The 19,927-nt window shown below is 40.0% G+C and overlaps 1 protein-coding gene across 3 annotated transcripts in view; it reads left to right on the top strand.

Moving 5' to 3' along the window:
* Positions 1-19,927, top strand: part of HACD2 (3-hydroxyacyl-CoA dehydratase 2) — a 113,830-nt gene that overhangs the window by 64,581 nt on the left and 29,322 nt on the right. For all 3 annotated transcript variants that reach the window (XR_012378774.1, XM_025875364.2, XM_025875373.2), the window contains exon 4: positions 15,212-15,300. Coding sequence is in view for 2 of the 3 variants with exons in the window: in XM_025875364.2 (XP_025731149.1) it covers positions 15,212-15,300 (89 nt within the window). In the remaining variant the exon portion in view is untranslated. The remainder of the gene's footprint in view (positions 1-15,211; positions 15,301-19,927) is intronic.

The following is a 19,927-nucleotide window of genomic DNA, read 5'->3' as shown; positions in this document are numbered from 1 at the left end:
CACACACACACCTGTTTGCCAGACCCCCTTTATACAGCTTTTGCTTAGCACACACACACACACACACACACACACACACACACACTGTTTGCCAGATCCCCTTTATACAGCTTTTGTTTAAAAACGTGCGCGTGCGCACACACACTCCACACATATAAATGCCTGTTTCTTTTATATGCCAATGTTTTGCTTCAAAAGTTCATTGCCCTTTCAACATAAATTCCCATAATTATTTCTCAAGTTATAACCTCGTCTTGCCAAAGATGTGCCCTGCTGATAGAGAAATTTTTCTGAAACCAAGAAGTGATCATGCCATTCTGTTTACAAATGTTTAGTTGCCTCACATCACCTTCAGGAAGAAGTCCTAAAAATAAGAGCTATCCCAAAGCAAATCAGTTACAGCCTGAGAGAGTAAGTTCATGAGGGCAGAGACGTATCTCATTCACCATTATATCCCCAGCATGGAAAACAGTACTTGGCACAAAGTAGGTACTCCAAAAATATTTGTTGAATTCAATTAATGAATAATAGATGCCTGGTAAGTCTTTTTTTAATGAATTTTGTCCTAGTGATGGGTTACTGATAAGATTGCAGAGTCTCTCGTTGTCTGAAAACAACCAACTTAAGTAATCAACAACCAAAAATCTGAGGTGTAGGTAGTTTTAACACGCTGTGTCATTGTGTTCAAATAAGGGATAATGGCATAATAAATGCAATCACATTGGGAGTGACTGCAAGAAGTCTAGAAAAGAAGGAGGATCCAGTCTGTCTGTACTCCTCATTCCACACTGATTTGTGGTAACTTCCACAGGAAATACAATAATGTAGTATGCTTCAGATTTGGCTTGAAACTTTCTGACTACCATGTTGAAAAGGGCAACTGAGAATATAACACTGTATGTTAACTACACTAAAATTAAAATAAAATAATAAAAGAAAAAAGAGAAGGGCAGTTGAGTTATAGAAATCCTATCAGATTGGAGAGGCATAAATATTACTTAGCATTGATTTCTAAAACAGACTTCCCACCTAGGGCTAATATAAGGGGAATTGAGTGATAGAGTGGATATTATACTGCATACCATTCCTACAGCTAATAATGATTCTTTTTTTAATTTCATGAAATCCAGCTGACAATAACAATACACCCAACTCAATGATATCAGTTCTGTTCAGGGCAAAGATGATTCCATCTATGTGGCCTTCTGTTGTTGGTCTGGCTTAATTCCAAGGATAAACTTGGAGATCTGGTCTTCAGATGGTCTTCCTTATATAAGGGGTCCTTCTTCCTGCTGGCCTTTTGACTGGTCCAGTAGGGCAGGCATTTTGAGATTGGGTTGTCAGGCTAGAGCCAAAACTTTTGTTTGCTGGGTGACCAGTTGAGGTAGGTACATATGCCACAGAAACCAAGTGAGAGTTAGTATGAATGACATCATTTGGGGGAAATTCAGGTACCTCAATACTAAATAGGCAATTTCCTGAATAGGGAATTAAGGAACACCTGCAGGCAAAGCCAGAAACATCTCTGCATCTGCATCAAGTTGATCAGCTTTTTATTCCCTAACTTATTAAGATTTAAATTTACTGGCCTTTTACTCCTAACTTACTAAGATTTAAATTTACTGTTGAGGGGTAGGCTAAAGCAGCCAGGCTGTATGCTGCTGGTGGGAGTGTATATTAATACAGATGTTTTGGAGAGCAATTTGGCCATGTATTTCAAGATCTTTAAAGGCATTCATAGCATTTGACCTAGTAGTTCTACTTCTGGGAACTATCCCAAGGAAATAATCCTTAAAAAAATTTTTTTCTAAGCCTCAGAAATTTTTAAGTATTATTTGTAATATTTTATTCATTTATATCAAGAAATTTGAGAAATTTCAGTGTCTCACAGAAGGAGAATAGATAAATATATTCCACTCAAAGGAATACTATGACGCAAGTTAAAATATTTTGAAGAATATGTTGTAAGAAAATTTCTCAAAATTTTAAGTGAGAAAAACAAACTACAAAGAGTATAAACAATAGAAGTTGAACTGTATTTAAAAATATACTTAGAAGAGGGGACGCCTGGGTGGCTCAGTTGGTTAAGTGTCTGCCTTCGGCTCAGGTCATGATCCCAGGGTCCTGGGATCAAGTCCTGCATCGGGCTCCTTGCTTAGCGGGGAGCCTGCTTCTCCCTCTGCCTGCTACTCCCCCTGCTCGTGCACGCGTGCTCTCTCTCTCCAACATAATAAATAAAATCTTTAAAAATGTATATATGCATACTTAGAAGAAAAGACTGGTGGGAAATCTACCTAAGGAATAAATGTTTTTGGCTGTTAAAACTTACTTTTTAAAAAAAGTATAATTTTTGATTAGCACTTTCAAAAGGAAGATATATATAAATCTTCATATTCCCTATGAAAGGGAGCTCTAGAGTAAAGAAGAGTTCCACTGAATTGCAGTATTCATCCCTCAGAACAACCAGATCCCTTCATGGAAGTCACACTTCCTAATAAGCATTCTGATTTCCACAGGAGGAAAAAAGTGCCCCTAGATGAGGGTCTCTAAAATTCCAACCATTCAGTTATTACAAAGGCTGTGCTTCTGTTGTAAGTGAATGAAATGGCATTTTGGTTTATTATCTAGACTCCTCTGGATTTGATTAGTCTGAGTCAGTCTCCCAAGAGCCTGATTTTTGCTCATGAATGGGATAAAATTAGTTTTTGAAGTTGGAAACCTGAGGTCCAGATCCTGGACTTCTTGATTCCCACCGAAATATATCCGCAACCCTGGAGCACTGGTCAGGCCATTAGCAGTCTAGCCCATTGTTTCAATGGCAAAAGAAGAAAGCAGAAATGAAAGGGAAAAAAATATTTTTATGTGATGAGCTAATCTTTGAGTTAAAAAAAAAAAAGAAACTAGAAATACTGGTGGTCCTTCCTTAAGCAGCAAATGCTTAATAATTCATTTAGGAAAGCCTTTGATTATTGATCTTTAGATTTTCTGGTAATGTAATCTACAGGATAATCTGGCTAAGTATATTCACTTAATGTTTGACTCACTGATTTAGCTTCTTTAGCAGTATTATATATCACCAGGCTTTGTGCTTAATTCATATATTTTTTAATAAAAGCTTTATTCACATATAATTCACATATATATTTCACCCATTTAGAATATATAATTCAGTATTCACAGAGTTGTACAACCATCACCAGTCAATTTTAGAATATTTTCATCAGCCCAAAAAGAAACCCAGTACCCATTAGCTGTTGCTCCCAGTTTCCCTCCTAACCTTCTAGCCCCTGTGAACCACTAGTCTTTCTGTCTCTATAGTTTGTCAATTCTTGACTTTTCATATAAAACGAATCATGTAACATGTGGTCTTTTGTCACTGGCTTCTTCAGTCAGCATGTTTTCAGAGTTCATCAATATTATACTATGTATCAGTACTTCATTTCTTTTTATTTATTATTCATTAGTTTTTACTTTCTTTCTGATGTTCCATTGTATAGATATACCACGTTCTATTGATCCACTCATCTGTTGTTGGACATTTTGATTGTTTCCAGTTTGGAGCTAAGATGAATGCCACTATGAACATTCACTGCCAGTGTTCGGGCATATGTTTTATTTTTCTTGGGTACATATATACCTAGGAGTAGAATTGCTTGGTCATATGGTAATTCCATATGTAACATTTTGAGGTACTCTCAGACAGTAGCTATACCATTTTATATTCCTAACTGCAATGTATGAGGGCTCTAATATCACCACATCCTCGCCAGCTCTTGTTATTTTCTGTAATAATGTATCTGATGATTATAGCCATCCTAGTATAAGTATATCTCATTATGGTTTTGATTCACATTTCCCTGCTGACTAATGGTTTGAGCATCTTTTCATGTCTTTATTATCCATTTGATATCTTCTTTGGAGAAATGTCTATTCAGATTCCTTGCCTATTTTTTAATTGGGTTATTTGTCTTTTATTATTGAGTTGTAAGAATTCTTTATTTTCGGGGCACTTGGATGGCTCAGTTGGTTAAGCATCCGACTCTTGATTTCGGCTTAGGTTATGAACTCAGATTAAGCCCTGTTGTCAGGCTCTGCATTGGGCGTGGAGCCTGCTTAAGATTCTCTCTCTCCTTCTGCCCCTCTCCTCCCTCTTTCTCTCTCTCAAAAAAAATAATAAATTTTTTTAATTAAAAAAATTTTTTAATTCTTTTTTTTGGATATAAGTCCTTTATTATATACAATTCATAGATATTTTCTCCTGTATGTTGTCGTTTCACTTTTTTGATAGTATCCTTTGAAGCCCATAAGTTTTTAATTTTGATGAGCTCTATTTTTTCTTGTGCTTTTAGTGTCATAGCTAATAAACCATTGCCTAATCCAAGGTCACAAAGATTCACATTTATGTTTTCTTCCTCTTTTTTTTTAATCTTTAATGCAGTCTTTTAAAGAAGGTGATCATTTTTTACTGAAAACATCATTTGAATTTTATCTTTGCTAAAATGCTGGGGAGGAGGGGCGGAGTTTGACCTGACCATATAATCTTTTTTTTTTTTTTAATTAACGTATAATGTATTATTGGTTTCAGAGATACAGGTCTGTGATTCATCAGTCTTATAAAATACCCAGTGCTCATTACATCACATGCCCTCCTTAATGTCCATCACCCAGTTACCCCATCCCTCCACCCCCTCCCCTCCAGCAACCCTCAGTTTGTTTCCTGAGATTGAGTCTCTTATGGTTTGTCTCCCTCTCTGGTTTCATCTTGTTTCATTTTTTCTTCTCTTCCCCTATGATCCTCTGTTTTGTTTCTTAAATTCCACATATCAGTGAGATCATATGATAATTACCTTTTGCTGATTGACTTATTTTACTTAGCATAATAACCTCTAGTTCTATCCACTTCATTGCAAATGGCAAGATTTGGGGCTTTTTGATGGCTAAGTAATATTCCAGTGTGTGTGTGTGTGTGTGTGTGTGTGTGTACACACACACACACTGCATCTTCTTTATCCATTCATTTGTCGATGGACATCTGGGCTCTTTCCATAGTTTGGCTATTGTGGACATTGCTGCTATAAACATTGGGGTGCAGGTGCCCCTTCGGATGACTCCATTTGTGTCTTTGGGGTAAATACCAAGTAGTGCAATTGCTGGGTCATAGTGTAGCTCTATTTTCAACTTTTTGAGGAACCTCCATACTGTTTTCCAGAGTGGCTGCACCAGCTTGCATTCCCACCAACAGCGTAGGAGGGTTCCCCTTTCTCCACATCCTCACCAACATCTGTCATTTCCTGACTTGTTAATTTTAGCCATTCTAACTGGTGTGAGGTGGTGTCTCGTTGTGGCTTTGATTTGTATTTCCCTGATGCCAGGTGATGTGGAGCATTTTTTCATGTTTCTGTTGGCCGTTTGGATGTCTTTACAGAAATGTCTGTTCATGTCTTCTGCCCATTTCTTGATTGGATTATTTATTCTTTGGGTGTTGAGTTTGATAAGTTCTTTATAAATTTTGGATACTAGCCCTTTATCTGATAAGACATTTGCAGATATCTGCTCCCATTCTGTTGGTTGTCTTTTGGTTTTGTCGACTGTTTCCTTTGCTATGCAAAAGCTTTTTATCTTGATGAAGTCCCAATAGTTCATTTTTGCCTTTGTTTCCCTTGCCTTTGGAGATGTGTCTAGCAAGAAGTTGCTGCAGCCACGGTCGAAGAGGTTGCTGCCTGTGTTTTTTTCTAGGGTTTTGATGGATTCCTGTTTCACATTTAGGTCTTTCATCCATTTTGAGTCTATTTTTGTGAATGGTGTAAGGGAATGGTCCAGTTTCATTCTTCTGCATGTGGCTGTCCAATTTTCCCAACACCATTTGTTGAAGAGATTGTCTTTTTTCCGTTGGACATTCTTTTCTGCTTTGTTGAAAATTAGTTGACCATAGAATTGAGCGTCCATTTCTGGATTCTGGATTCTGTTCCATTGATCTCTGTGTCTGTTTTGTGCCAGTACCATACTGTCTTGATGATTACAGCTTTGTAATAGAGCTTGAAGTCTGGCTTTGTGATGCCACCAGTTTTGATTTTCTTTTTCAACATTCCTTTGGCTATTTGGAGTCTTTTCTGGTTCCACACAGATTTTAGGATTATATGTTCCAGCTCTGTGAAAAAAGTTGATGGTATTTTGATAGGGATTGCATTGAATTTGTAGATTGCTCTAGGTAGCATAGAAATTTTAACAACATTTGTTCTTCCAGTCCATGAGCATGGAACGTTTTTCCATTTCTTAGTGTTTTCCTCAATTTCTTTCCTGAGTGTTCTATAGTTTTCTGAGTACAGATCCTTCACCTCTTTGATTAGGTTTATTCCTAGGTCTCTTATGGTTTTGGGTGCAATTGTAAATGGGATTGACTCCTTACTTTCTCTTTCTTCTGTCTCATTGCTAGTGTATAGAAATGCAACTGATTTCTCTGTGTTGATTTTATATCCTGCCACTTTGCTGAATTCCTCTATGAGTTCTAGCAATTTTTGGGTGGAGTCTTTTGGGTTTTCCACATAGAGAATCATGTCATCTGCAAAGAGTGAGAGTTTGACTTCTTCTTTGCCATTTCGGATGCCTTTTATTTCTTTTTGTTGTCTGATTGCTGAGGCTAGGACTTCTAGGACTATGTTGAATAGCAGTGGTGATAGTGGACATCTGTGTTGTGTTCCTGACCTTAGGGAACAAGCTCTCAGTTTTTCCCCATTGAGAATGATATTCGCTGTAGGCTTTTCATGAATGGCTTTTAGGATATTGAGGTATGTTCCCTCTGTCCATACACTGTGAAGAGTTTTAATCAAGAAAGGATGCTGTACTTTGTCGAATGCTTTTTCTGCATCTATTGCGAGGATCATATGGTTCTTGTCCTTTCTTTTATTAATGTATTGCATCACGTTGATTTGCGGATGTTGTACCATCCTTGCAGCCCAGGAATAAATCCCACTTGGTTGTGGTGAATAATCCTTTTAATGTACTGTTGGATCCTATTGGCTAGATTTTGGTGAGAATTTTTGCATCCATATTCATCAGGGATATTGTTCTGTAATTCTCCCTTTTGGTGGGGCCTTTGGTTTTGGGATCAGGTAATGCTGGCCTCATAGAAAGAGTTTGGAAGTTTTCCTTCTATTTCCATTTTTTGAAACAGCTTCAGAAGAATAGGTATTAATTCTTCTTTAAATGTTTGATGGAAATCCCCTGGGAAGCCATCCGAACCTGGACTTTTGTTTATTGGGAGATTTTTTATTACTGCTCCAATTTCCTTGCTGGTTATGGGTCTTTTCTGGTTTTCTATTTCTTCCTGTCTCAGTTTTGGTAGTTTATACATCTCTAGGAATGGATCCATTTCTTCCAGATTGCCTATTTGTTGCCATATAGTTGCTCATAATATGTTTTTTTTTTTTTTTTAAGATTTTATTTATGGGCCCCTGGGTGACTCAGTTGGTTAAGCGACTGCCTTCGGCTCAGGTCATGATCCTGGAGTCCCGGGATCGAGTCCCACATCGGGCTTCCTGCTCGGCAGGGAGTCTGCTTCTCCTTCTGACCCTCTTCCCTCTCTTGCTCTCTCTCATTCTCTCTCTCTCAAATAAATAAATAAAATCTTTAAAAAAAAATAAAGATTTTATTTATTTGACAGGGAGAGACACAGTGAGAGAAGGAACACAAGCAGGGAGAGTGGGAGAGGGAGAAGCAGGCTTCCCGCTGAGCAGGGAGCCCAATGCGGGGCTTGATCCCAGGACCCTGGGATCATGACCTGAGCCAAAGGCAGACGTCCAATGACTGAGCCATCCAGGCGCCCCGCTCATAATATGTTCTTATAATTGTGTTTCTTCGGTGTTGGTTGTGATCTCTCCTCTTTCATTCATGATTTTATTTATTTGGGTCCTTTCTCTTTTCTTAAGTGTGGCTAGGGGGTTATCAGTCTTACTAATTCTTTCAAAGAACCAGCTCCTAGTTTAGTTGATCTGTTCTGTTCTTTTGGTTTCTATTTCATTGATTTCTGCTCTAATCTTTTATTATTTCTCTGCTGCTGCTGGATTTAGACTTTATATGCTGTTATTTCTCCAGGTTTTTTAGGTGTAAGGTTAAGTTGTGTATTTGAGACCTTTCCTATTTCTTGAGAAAGACTTGTATTGCTATATACTTTCCTCTTAGGACCACTTTTGCTGCATCCCAAAGATTTTTGAACAGTTGTGTTTTCATTATCATTTGTTTCCATGAATTTTTTTAAATCCTTTTTTTTTTTAAATTTTATTTATTTGACGGAGAGAGACACAGCGAGAGAGGGAACACAAGCAGGGGGAGTGGGAGAGGGAGAAGCAGGCTTCCCGCAGAGCAGGGAGCTCGAGGCGGGGCTCCATCCCAGGATCCTGTGATCATTACCTGAGCCAAAGGCAGATGCCCAACGACTGAGTCACCCAGGCGCCCTGCATTTTTTTAAATTCTTCTTTAACTTCCTGGTTGACCCATTCATTCTTTAGTAGGATGCTCTTTAGCCTCCATGTATTTCAGTTCTTTCCAAATTTCCTCTTGTGATTGAGATCCAGTTTCAAAGCATTGTGGTCTGAAAATATGCAGGGAATGATCCCATTTTTTGATACCGCTGGAGACCTGATTTGTGACCCAGTATGTGATCTATTCTGGAGAATGTTCCATGTGCACTCGAGAATGTGTATTCTGTTGCTTTAGGATGGGATGTTCTGAATATATCTGTGAAGTCCCTCTGGTCCAGTGTGTCATTCAAAGCCCTTATTTCCGGGCGCCTGGGTGGCTCAGTCATTAAGCATCTGCCTTCGGCTCAGGTCATGATCCCAGAGTCCTGGGATCAAGTCCCACACTGGGCTCCCTGCTCAGCAGGAAGCCAGCTTCTCCCTCTTTCACTCCCCCGCTTGTATTCCCTCTCCTGCTGTCTCTGTCAAAAAATAAATAAAATCTTAAAAAAAAAAACAACCCTTATTTCCTTGTTGATCTCCTGCTTAGATAATCTGTCCATTGTAGTGAGAAGGGTGTTAAAGTCCCCTACTATTATTGTATTATTATCGATGTGTTTCTTTAATTTTGTTATTAATTGGCTGCTCCCATGTTACGGGGCATAGATATTTATAATTGTTAGATCTTCTTGTTGAATAGACCCTTTAATTATGATATAGTGTCTTTCCTCATCTCTTATTACAGTCTTTGGTTTAAAATCTAATTTGTCTGATATGAGAATTGCCACCCCAGCTTTCTTTTGATGTCCATTAGCATGGTAAATGGTTTTCCACCCCCTCACTTTAAATCTGGAGGTGTCTGTGGGTCTAAAATGAGTCTCTTGCAGACAGCTTATCAATGGGTCTTGCTTTTTTATCTAATCTAATACCCTGTGTCTTTTGATTGGGGCATTTAGACCATTTACATTCAGGGTAACTTTTGAAAGATATGAATTTAGTGCCATTTGTATTACCTGTAAAGTGACTGTTACTATATGTTGTCTCTGTTCCTTTCTGGTCTGTGTTACTTTTGGGCTCTTTCTTTCCTTAATATTTCCTTTAATATTTCTTGTAGGGCTGGTTTGGTCGTTACAAATTCTTTAAGTTTCTGTTTGCCCTGGAAGTTTTTTATCACTCCATTTTGAATGACGTCCTAGCTGGATAAAGTGTTCTTGGCTATTCTTTTTCTCATTTAGCACCCTGAATATATCATGCCAGTCCTTTCTGGCCTGCTAGGTCTCTGTGGATAGGTCTGCTGCCAATCTAAATGTTTCTCCTGTTGTAGGTTACAGATCTCTTGTCCCCAGCTGCTTTCAGTATTTTCTCTTTGTCTCTGAGATTTGTAAGTTTCACTAGTATATATCAGGGTGTTGATCTGTTTTTATTGATTTTGATGGGGGGTTCTCTGTGCCTTTTGGACTTTGATGCCTGTTCCCTTCCCCAGATTGGGAAGTTCTCTGCTATAATTTGCCTCAATATACATACCTTCTGCCCCTCTCTCTCTTTCCTCTTCTTCTGGGATCCCAGTTATTCTAATATTGTTTCGCTTTATGGCATCACTTATCTCTCAGATTCTCCCCTCATGATCCAGTAGTTGTTTACCTCTCTTTTTCTCGGCTTCTTTATTCTCCATCATTTGGTCTTCTATATCACTAATTCTCTCTTCTGCTTCATTTATCCTAGCAGTTAGAGCGTCCATTTTTTATTGCATCTCATTAATAGCCTTTGTGATTTCAACTTGGTTAGATTTTAGTTCTTTTATTTCTCCACAAAGGGATTCTCTAGTGTCTTCTATGCTTTTTTCAAGCCCAGCTAGTATCTTTATAATCGTCATTCTGAACTCTAGTTCCTATATCTGACTTATATCCATATTGATTAGGTCCCTGGCAGTCAGTACTGCTTCTTGTTCTTTTTTGAGGTGAGTTTTTCTGTCTTGTCATTCTGTCCAGAGAACAGCAGATGAATGAGAGAACAAAATAAAATGGTAACAACAAGCCCAGAGAAATATACACTAAACAAATCAGGAGAGACCCGAAACCAGGAAAAAAAAATTAAAGAAAAAAAAAGAATATAATCAGACAGGTGAGCAGAATAGAGCAATATACTGAATTATGTATGTATTTTGGTCTGTTTTTTAGAAAACTAGATCCCAAAATTGTAAAGAAGAAAAACTTATATATGTACAAAAATAAAATTAAATACAATGAAAGAATAGAATGTAACTGTAAAAATTGAAATTAAAAAAAGACAAGTAAAAACAAAAGAGGAAAAAAATCCAAGAACAAAAGGGAAAGGATATAAACAAACAGGTGAACAGAACAGAGCAATACACTATGTCCTGAGTGGTTTTTGTCAGTTTGTTAGAAGAAACTATATCTTAAAAGAGTAAAGAAAGAAAAATGTATATATACAAAAATAAAATTAAGTACATTGAAAGGATAGAATGTAACTGTAAAGATGAAAATTCAAAAAGACTTTCTTTAACAAAACAAAACAACAAAAGGAAGAGGAAAAACAAAAAAGAGAATATGATCAGACAGGTGAATAGAACAGAGTCATATAGTAGATTTTGGGTGTATTTTGGTCTGTTAGAAGAAAAGTGCATCCCAAAATTGTAAAGAAAGAAAAACTTATATATATATATACAAAAATCAGACTAAATACAATGAAGAGATAGACTATAACTGTAAAAATGAAAATTAAAATCAAAAAAAGTTGATAAAATAAGAAATTGGTTGAAAAGGAAAGAAAAAAATTGAAAGACTAAAGAATCATAGGAAAAAAGCCATGAATTCTTTGTGGGTTGTTTTGTTTTTCTTTTTTTATTTTATTTTATTATGTTATGTTAGTCACCATACGTTATATCATGGTTTTTGATGTAGTGTTCCATGATTCATTGTTTGCATATAACACCCAGTGCTCCATGTAATACGTGCCCTCTTTAATACCCATCACCAGGCTAACCCATCCCCCCAGCCCCCTCCCCTCTAAAACCCTGTTTGTTTCTCAGAGTCCATAGTCTCTCGTGGTTCGTCTCCTCCTCCGATTACCCCCCTTCATTTTTCCATTCCTACTTTTTTTTTTTTTTATATATATTCTATGTGCTGTATTCCCCTAGCGCTGGAGTTTTGCAGTTCTCTTTGATGGGTAACCTTGGTCTTGGCTGGATGTTCTTGCTGATCTTCTGGGGGAGGGGCCTGTTGCAGTGGTTCTCAAATGTCTTTGCCCGAGGCAGAATTGTACTGCCATTGCCGGTCCGGCCTAAGTAATCTGTTCTGGTTTGCTCTACATGGCTTTTGTTACCTGAAAGCTTTCCACGCAGCGTTAGAGGACAAGAATGAACATGACGGCCTCCCTATCTCTGGCCCCGGAGGAGCCGAGAACTCGGAGCACCACTCCTCAGTGAGCCCGCAGAGAAAAGCAGTCGATCACTCCCGACTCCCCGGCCTCCAGCCGCACTCCGTGCTCACCCGGCCTGTTACCAAGCGTTTCTATCTCTGGCGCACGACCCCGTGTGGAGTCTCCAAACCCAGCAGATCCCTGCAGTGCGCTCCCTCACTGCTCCTCCCGGGGGAGGAAGGGGAGTCTCCCTGGATCTGCCGCTTGTTGGGTCCCTCCTGGAGGAGCCTGACTGTGCCATGGATCACGGTTTACGGCAACCCGGAGCTGAGAGCCCACTCCTCAGCTCACTCTTTGCAGCCGGCTTCCCCGCCCCGATGGCCTGGGAGCTCTGCCACACTCAGGCACCCCCAGTCTTCTTGTGACCCCAAGGGTCCTGAGACCACACTGTCCCGGCTAACACTGCACCCTCACTTAGGCACCTGAGCAACATCCCTCACTGGAGCAGACCTCTAAAAGTTCCAATTTTGTGCTCTGCTGCTCTATCACTTGCTGGTAGCTGGCTGACGGAGGCTCTGACCCCCCACCCCCCGCGATTAATCTTCCCGTGTATCATCTGGGATTCACTTCTCCACACCTCCTACCTTGCAGAAAGTGGTCGCTTTTCTATTTGTAGAGTTATAGCTATTCTTTCCTTAGATCCCTATTTGAGTTCGCAGGTGTTCAGAATGATTTGATAGCTATCTAGCTGAATTCTTGGGACCAGATGAAATTAAGGTCTCCTACTCCTCTGCCATCTTGGACTCTTGCCCCCCATTTATATTTTCTTCTAAGAGTTTTATAGTTTTATCTCTTACATTTTGGTTTTTGATCCATTTTGAGTTAATTTGTTTGTATTTGATATAAGGAAGTGTTCTAACTCTATTCTTTTGTATGCAGCTATCCAGTTGTCCCAGCACCATTTGTTGAAAAGACAGGGGCGCCTGGGTGGCTCAGTTGTTAAGCGTCTGCCTTTGGCTCAGGTCATGGTTCCGGGGTCCTGGGATCGAGTCCCACATCGGGCTCCCTCTCCCTCTCCCACTCCCCCTGCTTGTGTTCACTCTCTCACTGTTGTTTCTGTCAAATAAATAAAATCTTAAAAAAAAAAAGAAGACAGTTATTTTTCCATTGAATTGTCTTGACATCCTTGCTGAAAGTCAAGTAACGGGTGCCTCGGAGGCTCAGTCGTTAAGTGTCTGCCTTCGGCTCAGGTCATGATCCCAGGGTCCTGGGATTGAGCCCCACATCGGGCTCCCTGCTTGGCCAGGAAGCCTGCTTCTCCCTCTCCTACTCCCCCTGCTTGTGTTCCCTGTCTCGCTGTGTCTCTCTCTGTCAAATAAATAAATAAAATCTTTAAGAAAGAAAGAAAGAAGGAAGGGAGGGAGGGAGGGAGGAAGGAAGGAGAAAGAAAAAAGTCAAGTAACTATAAATGTAAGGATTTATTTCTAAACTCTCAACTCTATTCCATTGGACTACATGTCCATGCATTTATTTTTCTTTCATTCATTCTACAAAGATTTATTGAGTGTCTTTTTATGGCAAGCATTGCTTGACATGTCCATGTTACTTGCTTTTGGGAACTAAACTGTCCCTCTTTGAAGCCCAAATCTTCAGGAAACACATTCTAACAGGATCTTCCATCTCTTTTTCTTAATGAGATATGAAGTGATTTCCTTTCATAGCCACACCCATAGAGACAATACTATCTCTGATTTGTACACAGTCTTTGGGCAAGTTGTTTCTCTGTTTTATAAATGTTCAGAAGTCTGAGTGTGTTTTAGAAGGCTTGGAAGAATGAAAATTGGCCTAGGATAGTCCAGTGGATATATTGAAGAAGAGGTTAGTTTTAGAGTGGAAGGAAGATCTGCAGCCATGTTGAGGGCTCCTGGCAGGTATGGAATGGCCCACACGCAACCTGAAATGTCCAGGAAGTTGGTAAGTGTAGTTGCTGCTAGTAGTAAGGCCAGTGAGAAATGGCAAAGAGGTGAGGATGGAGGAGCTGCTAGATTGGGTACCCATAATTCTGCTTCCAGATTTTACTTTAGTAGCAGTTCCTTACCAGTATAAAGTTACAATGAGAAAATGAGGCTTACAGATAATGGCTTATTGCTGGGTTTAAGATGACCTAATGGAGGCAAGAGTTTTTTGTAATGGCAGTGGCTGGTTTCTCCATAGGGGTTGTGATTGTAGGAATTGAAAGGAGAAGCCAAAGAAATTTAAACTTAGCAGAACTTAATGGTTATCTAAAATAACTAATGATTCCAGTGTTCTAACTTCAGGACATTGGAAGGATAATTATACCAATGTTTACTGTAATGAACAAGGTGAGAATGATTTATAAAGATAATAAACTTTGATTTTTGTATGCTTATTGGCAAACTATTCAAGTGAATTTTAAAAGATAATTTAACCATTAGATAATACGTCAATATACAGTATAGGTAGTACATATGATATGCAGGAGTTGCTAATGTTCATTAGATACAAATACAGTTGATTTCCCTTTTATAGGTGCCTATTCATTTTTGAAACCCATAGTATAAAATGACCTTTCAGTGTCTAATTTTAGTGGTTAAGCGATGGTTTTGTTTTCTCTATATGATAAATATAAAATATATTGCACTTGGCCAGTGATTTTGAAAGGCTTTACAAAAGGTACCTAGAGGGGCACCTGGGAGGTTCAGTTGTTTAAGCGTCTGCCTTCAGCTCAGGTCATGATCTCAGGGTCCTGGGATCGAACCCCACATCGGGCTCCCTGCTCAGTGGGGAGCCTGCTTCTCCCTCTCCCTCTGCCCCTCCACCTGCTTGTGCACTCTCTCTCAAATAAATAAAATCTTACAAAAAAAAAAAAAGAGTACCTAGATTCCATGATATACTGTTGGCATTAACAATATTATTGTTTTGGGGGGAAGCAATATTAGAGTTTTGGAGGGAAAAAGTTGGGGTCTTGGGAGGGTTGTTTTTTTATTTTTTTTTTAAGATTTTATTTATTTATTTGTCAGGGGAGAGAGAGCGCGCACAAGCAGGGGGAGCTGCAGGCAGAGGGAGAAGCCGGCTCCCCGATGAGCAGGGAGCCCGATGCAGGGCTCGATCCTAGGACCCTCGGATCATGACCTGAGTCAAAGGCAGGTCTGATTAAGCTTAACTGATTGAGCCACCCAGGCATCCCTGAGGAAAAAAGTTTTTAATATTGACTATATTGAAAAACAGTTTATATAAAGTTTCAGTTACCCAAGATGGTTTCATGTCTAAACAGTAAAATTGAATGGTTCAGAAAATGTATTACATGTTGAAACTTAGTACAATATACATTTATTTACCCATCCTAAAATTTCTTTCAGGAATCGTTCCATCTTCTGTTGTCCTGACTTCTTTCCAGGTGATGTCAAGAGTTTTTCTGATATGGGCAGTAACACATAGTGTCAAAGAGGTAAGTGTTTACATAGACTAAAGTAAAGTAATGCCAGCAATGCTAGTCAATGCTAGTCAACTTTTCTGTCTCTTGTGTGTTATGGCTACAGATGAAACTCTATGTCACATCAGTATAGCCCAAATAAAATGCATATTCGCTGTAGGAATTGGGTTAGTAGTGGGAAACATACTCCAAATATGCACTGTTGTTAAAGAGAAGACTGGTTAAATGATAAAGTCCTGCAGTCTTAGTTCCCATAGAGATTCGGATAATATGGATGTGGTCTGCAGTTTAGTTACCTTTTTGGGGTATCTTGTTTGTATTCAGCATACGAAACTGGACATCTGCATCCTTACAGTGGAACTGTTGGCGGAGTTGGGAATATTAATTCAGTCCAGAGCAGTCCTCTTTATAGGACGAGGAGAAACAAACTTGTTTCCACCCCACCCACCAGGATCAGTGGAATTCCCAAATGTGCTGAGTCTAGTGGTTCTGGACGGGAAGTACGCTGCAGGGGGGCCTGAGGCGATAGGTACCCAGGCAGGCCCGGTGATGCTGGGAGAAAGCCAGCATTACTGTCGGTATGAATCCACAGCTAAGCTTTCATTTTCTAGTATCGGAGAAGGGGATTATTTTCCTGTATGTTTTTTGCTTTTTAAAAGTTTTATTTATTTCTTGTTAATGTCACCTTAAAATAGAGTACCTGTAGCCACCAAGAGGATTCATTTTTCAGTTTTTTGGTCCCAGTCACCAGCAGTATTGGAATCTTTGGGACTCATGAAATGTGCTTATCCATTAGCATTATTCTGGTGTTTTCTTTGTGTTCTATTCTTTCAAAACCACTGTCAAAACATTTTGTTTTTCAGGATTTATTTTGACGGTTTCATTTGTATTTCAACTAATGAGGTTTTTCTTTTTAACTTTTTATTGGCTTATGATACACATACAGAAAACTGCACGTGGCTGATGAGTTTTTAACCAAAGCTGATTAAGCTCATTTATTATTTTTGTTACATTCATACGAAATTTGGTGATCCAAAGGCTTTTTTTTAACCTCTCTCACTTCTCCTGGCACACCCCAGGTCATCAATAGCTAACTTTCTTTTTTTTTTTTAAGATTGTATTTACTGGGGCGCCTGGGTGGCTCCATCATTAGGCGTCTGCCTTCGGCTCAGGTCATGAGCCCGGGGTCCTGGGATCGAGCCCCATATCGGGCTCCCTGCTCGGCGGGAAGCCTGCTTCTCCCTCTCCCACTCCCCCTGCTTGTGTTCCCTCTCTCCCTGTGTCTCTCTCTGTCGAATGAATGAATGAATGAATGAATGAATAAATAAATAATCAATCAATCAATCAATCAGTCTCACAGGGAGGAACATGACCTGAGCCGAAGGCAGACGCCTAATGACGGAGCCACCCAGGCACCCCAATCAATAGCTAACTTGAAGAGCCTGTTGCTGTGGCATTTCAGAGGCCAGTCTTGCTGTCTGTCACCTGTTCCTCAGCCCATGCTCTTGGCCAGATGCTATTTTTCCTGCCGTAGAGTCTCATGTTAGTTATAATTCACTTTGTTCTCTACAACATTACTTACGGCTTCCCTGCTAAACTGCCATCCTTTTTCCTGAAATATCATTAAAACACTTATTTCCCTTATATTCAACTCTGTTTACTTTAATGGTGGGAACCACATAACTAACACATAAAGAAATTGATGTCAGAAATAACTGCTTAATGTATCTCACTTGCTCATAGTAATGTTCAAATTCTTTTCATACTGCTCTACTTTCATTCTCAGTTTCTTTTTACATCCTATTCCCCTCTAATGTGGACAAGAATTCTTCACGTTCATAGCATCCTGTTTGGATTTGGACTCTTGCTACCCCTCTCTCTGGCCTTCTCATATTTTCCATGCTCATTCCCCTTGTTTTTCTGTAATTGTACATGCTGTGCTAAGGTCGGGCTTATTGTACCTTTTAAGCCTAGATACTACTTTTTTTATACGTGAGGTATGTTTCCTTTTAAGAGGCCGTGTAGGCCTCTCATGCATCTCACTTGTCATTTTAATTCTCCACCTATGGAATGCTGGTCACATAAATGTTGCCATGTACATCATAGAACCAGAAGGTGACAAGACAGTTTTCTATGATGATATAAAAGGACTCACCCATCAGTTAGTTTGACATCTTGATTGGTAGGTTATTAAAGAAATAATTGTGGTCTCTTTGTTGAAAAGCTTTTTCTTAACTAAGCATAGCAAATAACCTTCCCACTTTTTTCCTTCTAAAGAGAGCCACCTATATGAGTGTAGTAAAGCTTCTGACAAAAATGACAAGCTCAGGGTGGGAGGTAGGGTGTAGGAATCAGCAATTCTAGCTGACCTCTTTCCTTTCCAGTTTTTCCACCTGTCTTCCAGGCTTGAACTGGCTCCTCCTCCATCTCTTAGCCAGGCTGGCCATGCTGCTGCCACATCAGACTACTGTGGGCTTTTTTTCTCCTCACACTCTGTTTGAGTCTGTCCTTTGTCTCCTCATTGAGCTGAAACAAGACTGGCTTTTTCCAAGGTGAACTGCAGTGGAAAATGCCACTTTCTGTCCCTCACTATAACCCCCCCTTCAAAAACACAGGAGTTCGTAGGGCAGATATTCTTCCTTTGTCCAAAAGTAGCTAAGCCGATACCCAGATTCGTAGATATTCAAATGAGCCACTGTCCCTTTCCTGGCCCAACCCTCTTAGAAGAACCCACCCAAATCCTCGTCACAGTTCTCAATGGAAGATCACTGTGTTCTGAGCAGAAGTCCCTGGTCACCAACATGGGCAGTAGTTGAGAAAGAAGTTGCTGGACTCTCACTGTGACTTTAGCCCAAGTGCAATGAGTGCCCTGTACAGTCTACTAGTGACAGTTTGTATAAAATAAAGCTGTACCCTGGAATGCTGAGCCTTCTCTCCTATCTTCCTCATCCTCTGCCACCAGTGGAGAAAGGGATGTTTTCCTGCATTCTTCCAGAGTGTTCTGTGAGTTCTCCTGACTCTACCAGCCCGCCGTTTCCCACCTCTTTTTGGCATGCTGCTGGGCTTTGTGACACTGTCATTCTTGTCAACTTCTCGGTGAGATGCTTACAAAAAGCTTGCAATCAGTGTTTAAGAAAGTAACCTCCAGTTTCTTTATCATTATACTGATCTTTGTTTGATGCATTACAGTTTACAGAAGGCTTTATTAAAGATAAATTGTGGTCATTCACTCTTGACAACTGTCTCTTGAGGTAGGTTGTAGCCTCCAATTAGAGTTTGGATGCTAGAGAAATCAAAGTGACTGTCACACATCCAAATAAGCAGAGTTGGGAATGGACTTCTGATTCCAATCTCTTCCCTCTGTATCAGAACTTCCCTCTCACCATTTAAATTGTGGGATGAACGCAACCTTATTTTTGTGTGCTGACCGGGCTTTCTCTATCCCGTACGGAATGGAAAGCCCCCGTCTCAGACCGAGGAACACATGCCTCGAAAGCAGTTCTGTCATGCCACATGCTTGCTGAGGTAGGATTCTCAGATCGGTCATCTATCTGTATGTGAAACGCCCACATGAGCTGTGGGCTTGGGGCGCTCGTCTGTGGCACGTTGCCCACTTGCTCCTCTCTTGGTCCGGTGTCCCAGTGGCTCTCTGATGAATCCGTCCAGTTGACTAGCCTTTCTCCTTGAACGTTCCAAGACCGTTTAACTGTTGGGGATTATGGAGTATTTGGAACAGAATTACCCAGAAAGCTTATTAAAAAATGCACGTTCCAAGTGCCACCCCACACTTGATACAGAATCTCTGGCAGTGGAGCCAGAGAATAGCATTGTGAATAAGCTCCTCAGATAACTGTATGAATTCTAAGGTTGGAGAATATTCTTAAGATACCATATGTTGTGCTGTAATTTTAATTGACCTTCTCTTTTCTTGATTTTACTTCCTATTTCTACTTAATTTACTTGAAGCCTAACCAGCTCTCATCATTCTTTTCAAGTCCAAGAGCCGTGGTTTCATTCTTGAAGAATGAAAGCCTTAGGGTTCCCTCAACACTGCTAAAGTAAAGGCACTGTGGAGTTTCTGGACCTTTTTCCAAAATACAGTGTCTGCTGAGCTGAGACTCATGCACATGTCAGAGAAAGCCTGGGAGGCCCACCTTGAAGACAGAGGGAGATCAGAAGGCACAGCATTAAAGAAGCAAAACTGACTTTCGTTTGCTTAAGAGCGAGGATGAAGAATCCAGCTGCTTCACTTTGGGGTGGGTCCTGGCAAGGGCTCTATCCTGGGCATGTGCTTCATGGTGCCCGGCCAGAGCCACCAGGCTGATTGATTAGTAGGAGTTCATTCCCACCTGAGGAAGTACTGTGCAGACACTTCTCTTCCTGGGATTTATCAAGAAATGTCACCTTCCTTGGACAGCTTTATTATTTTCTAGGTAATTAGAACTCAGTATTATAGAACCTGGAGGCTTAGCACCTGTAACTCATGTGAGGAGTTGATGAGTGTTGACTTTGACACTTAATCCTAAAGCTCAGGACAAAATGCTTCAACATTCTGGGCCTTGTTTTTCTCATATGTAATGCGAGTATCGGTCCTGCTTATGTCATGGAGTGTTTGTGAACAAGAAATGAGAAGGGTTTGTGG

This window comes from Callorhinus ursinus, unplaced genomic scaffold (genome assembly GCF_003265705.2).
Source record: "Callorhinus ursinus isolate GAN/ISIS: 27379988/994484 unplaced genomic scaffold, GSC_fseal_2.0 scaffold1, whole genome shotgun sequence".
NCBI classification, from domain to species: Eukaryota; Metazoa; Chordata; class Mammalia; order Carnivora; family Otariidae; genus Callorhinus; species Callorhinus ursinus.
The sequence above is the reverse complement of the archived record's forward strand: the minus strand, read 5'-3'. Positions and strand labels throughout refer to the sequence as shown.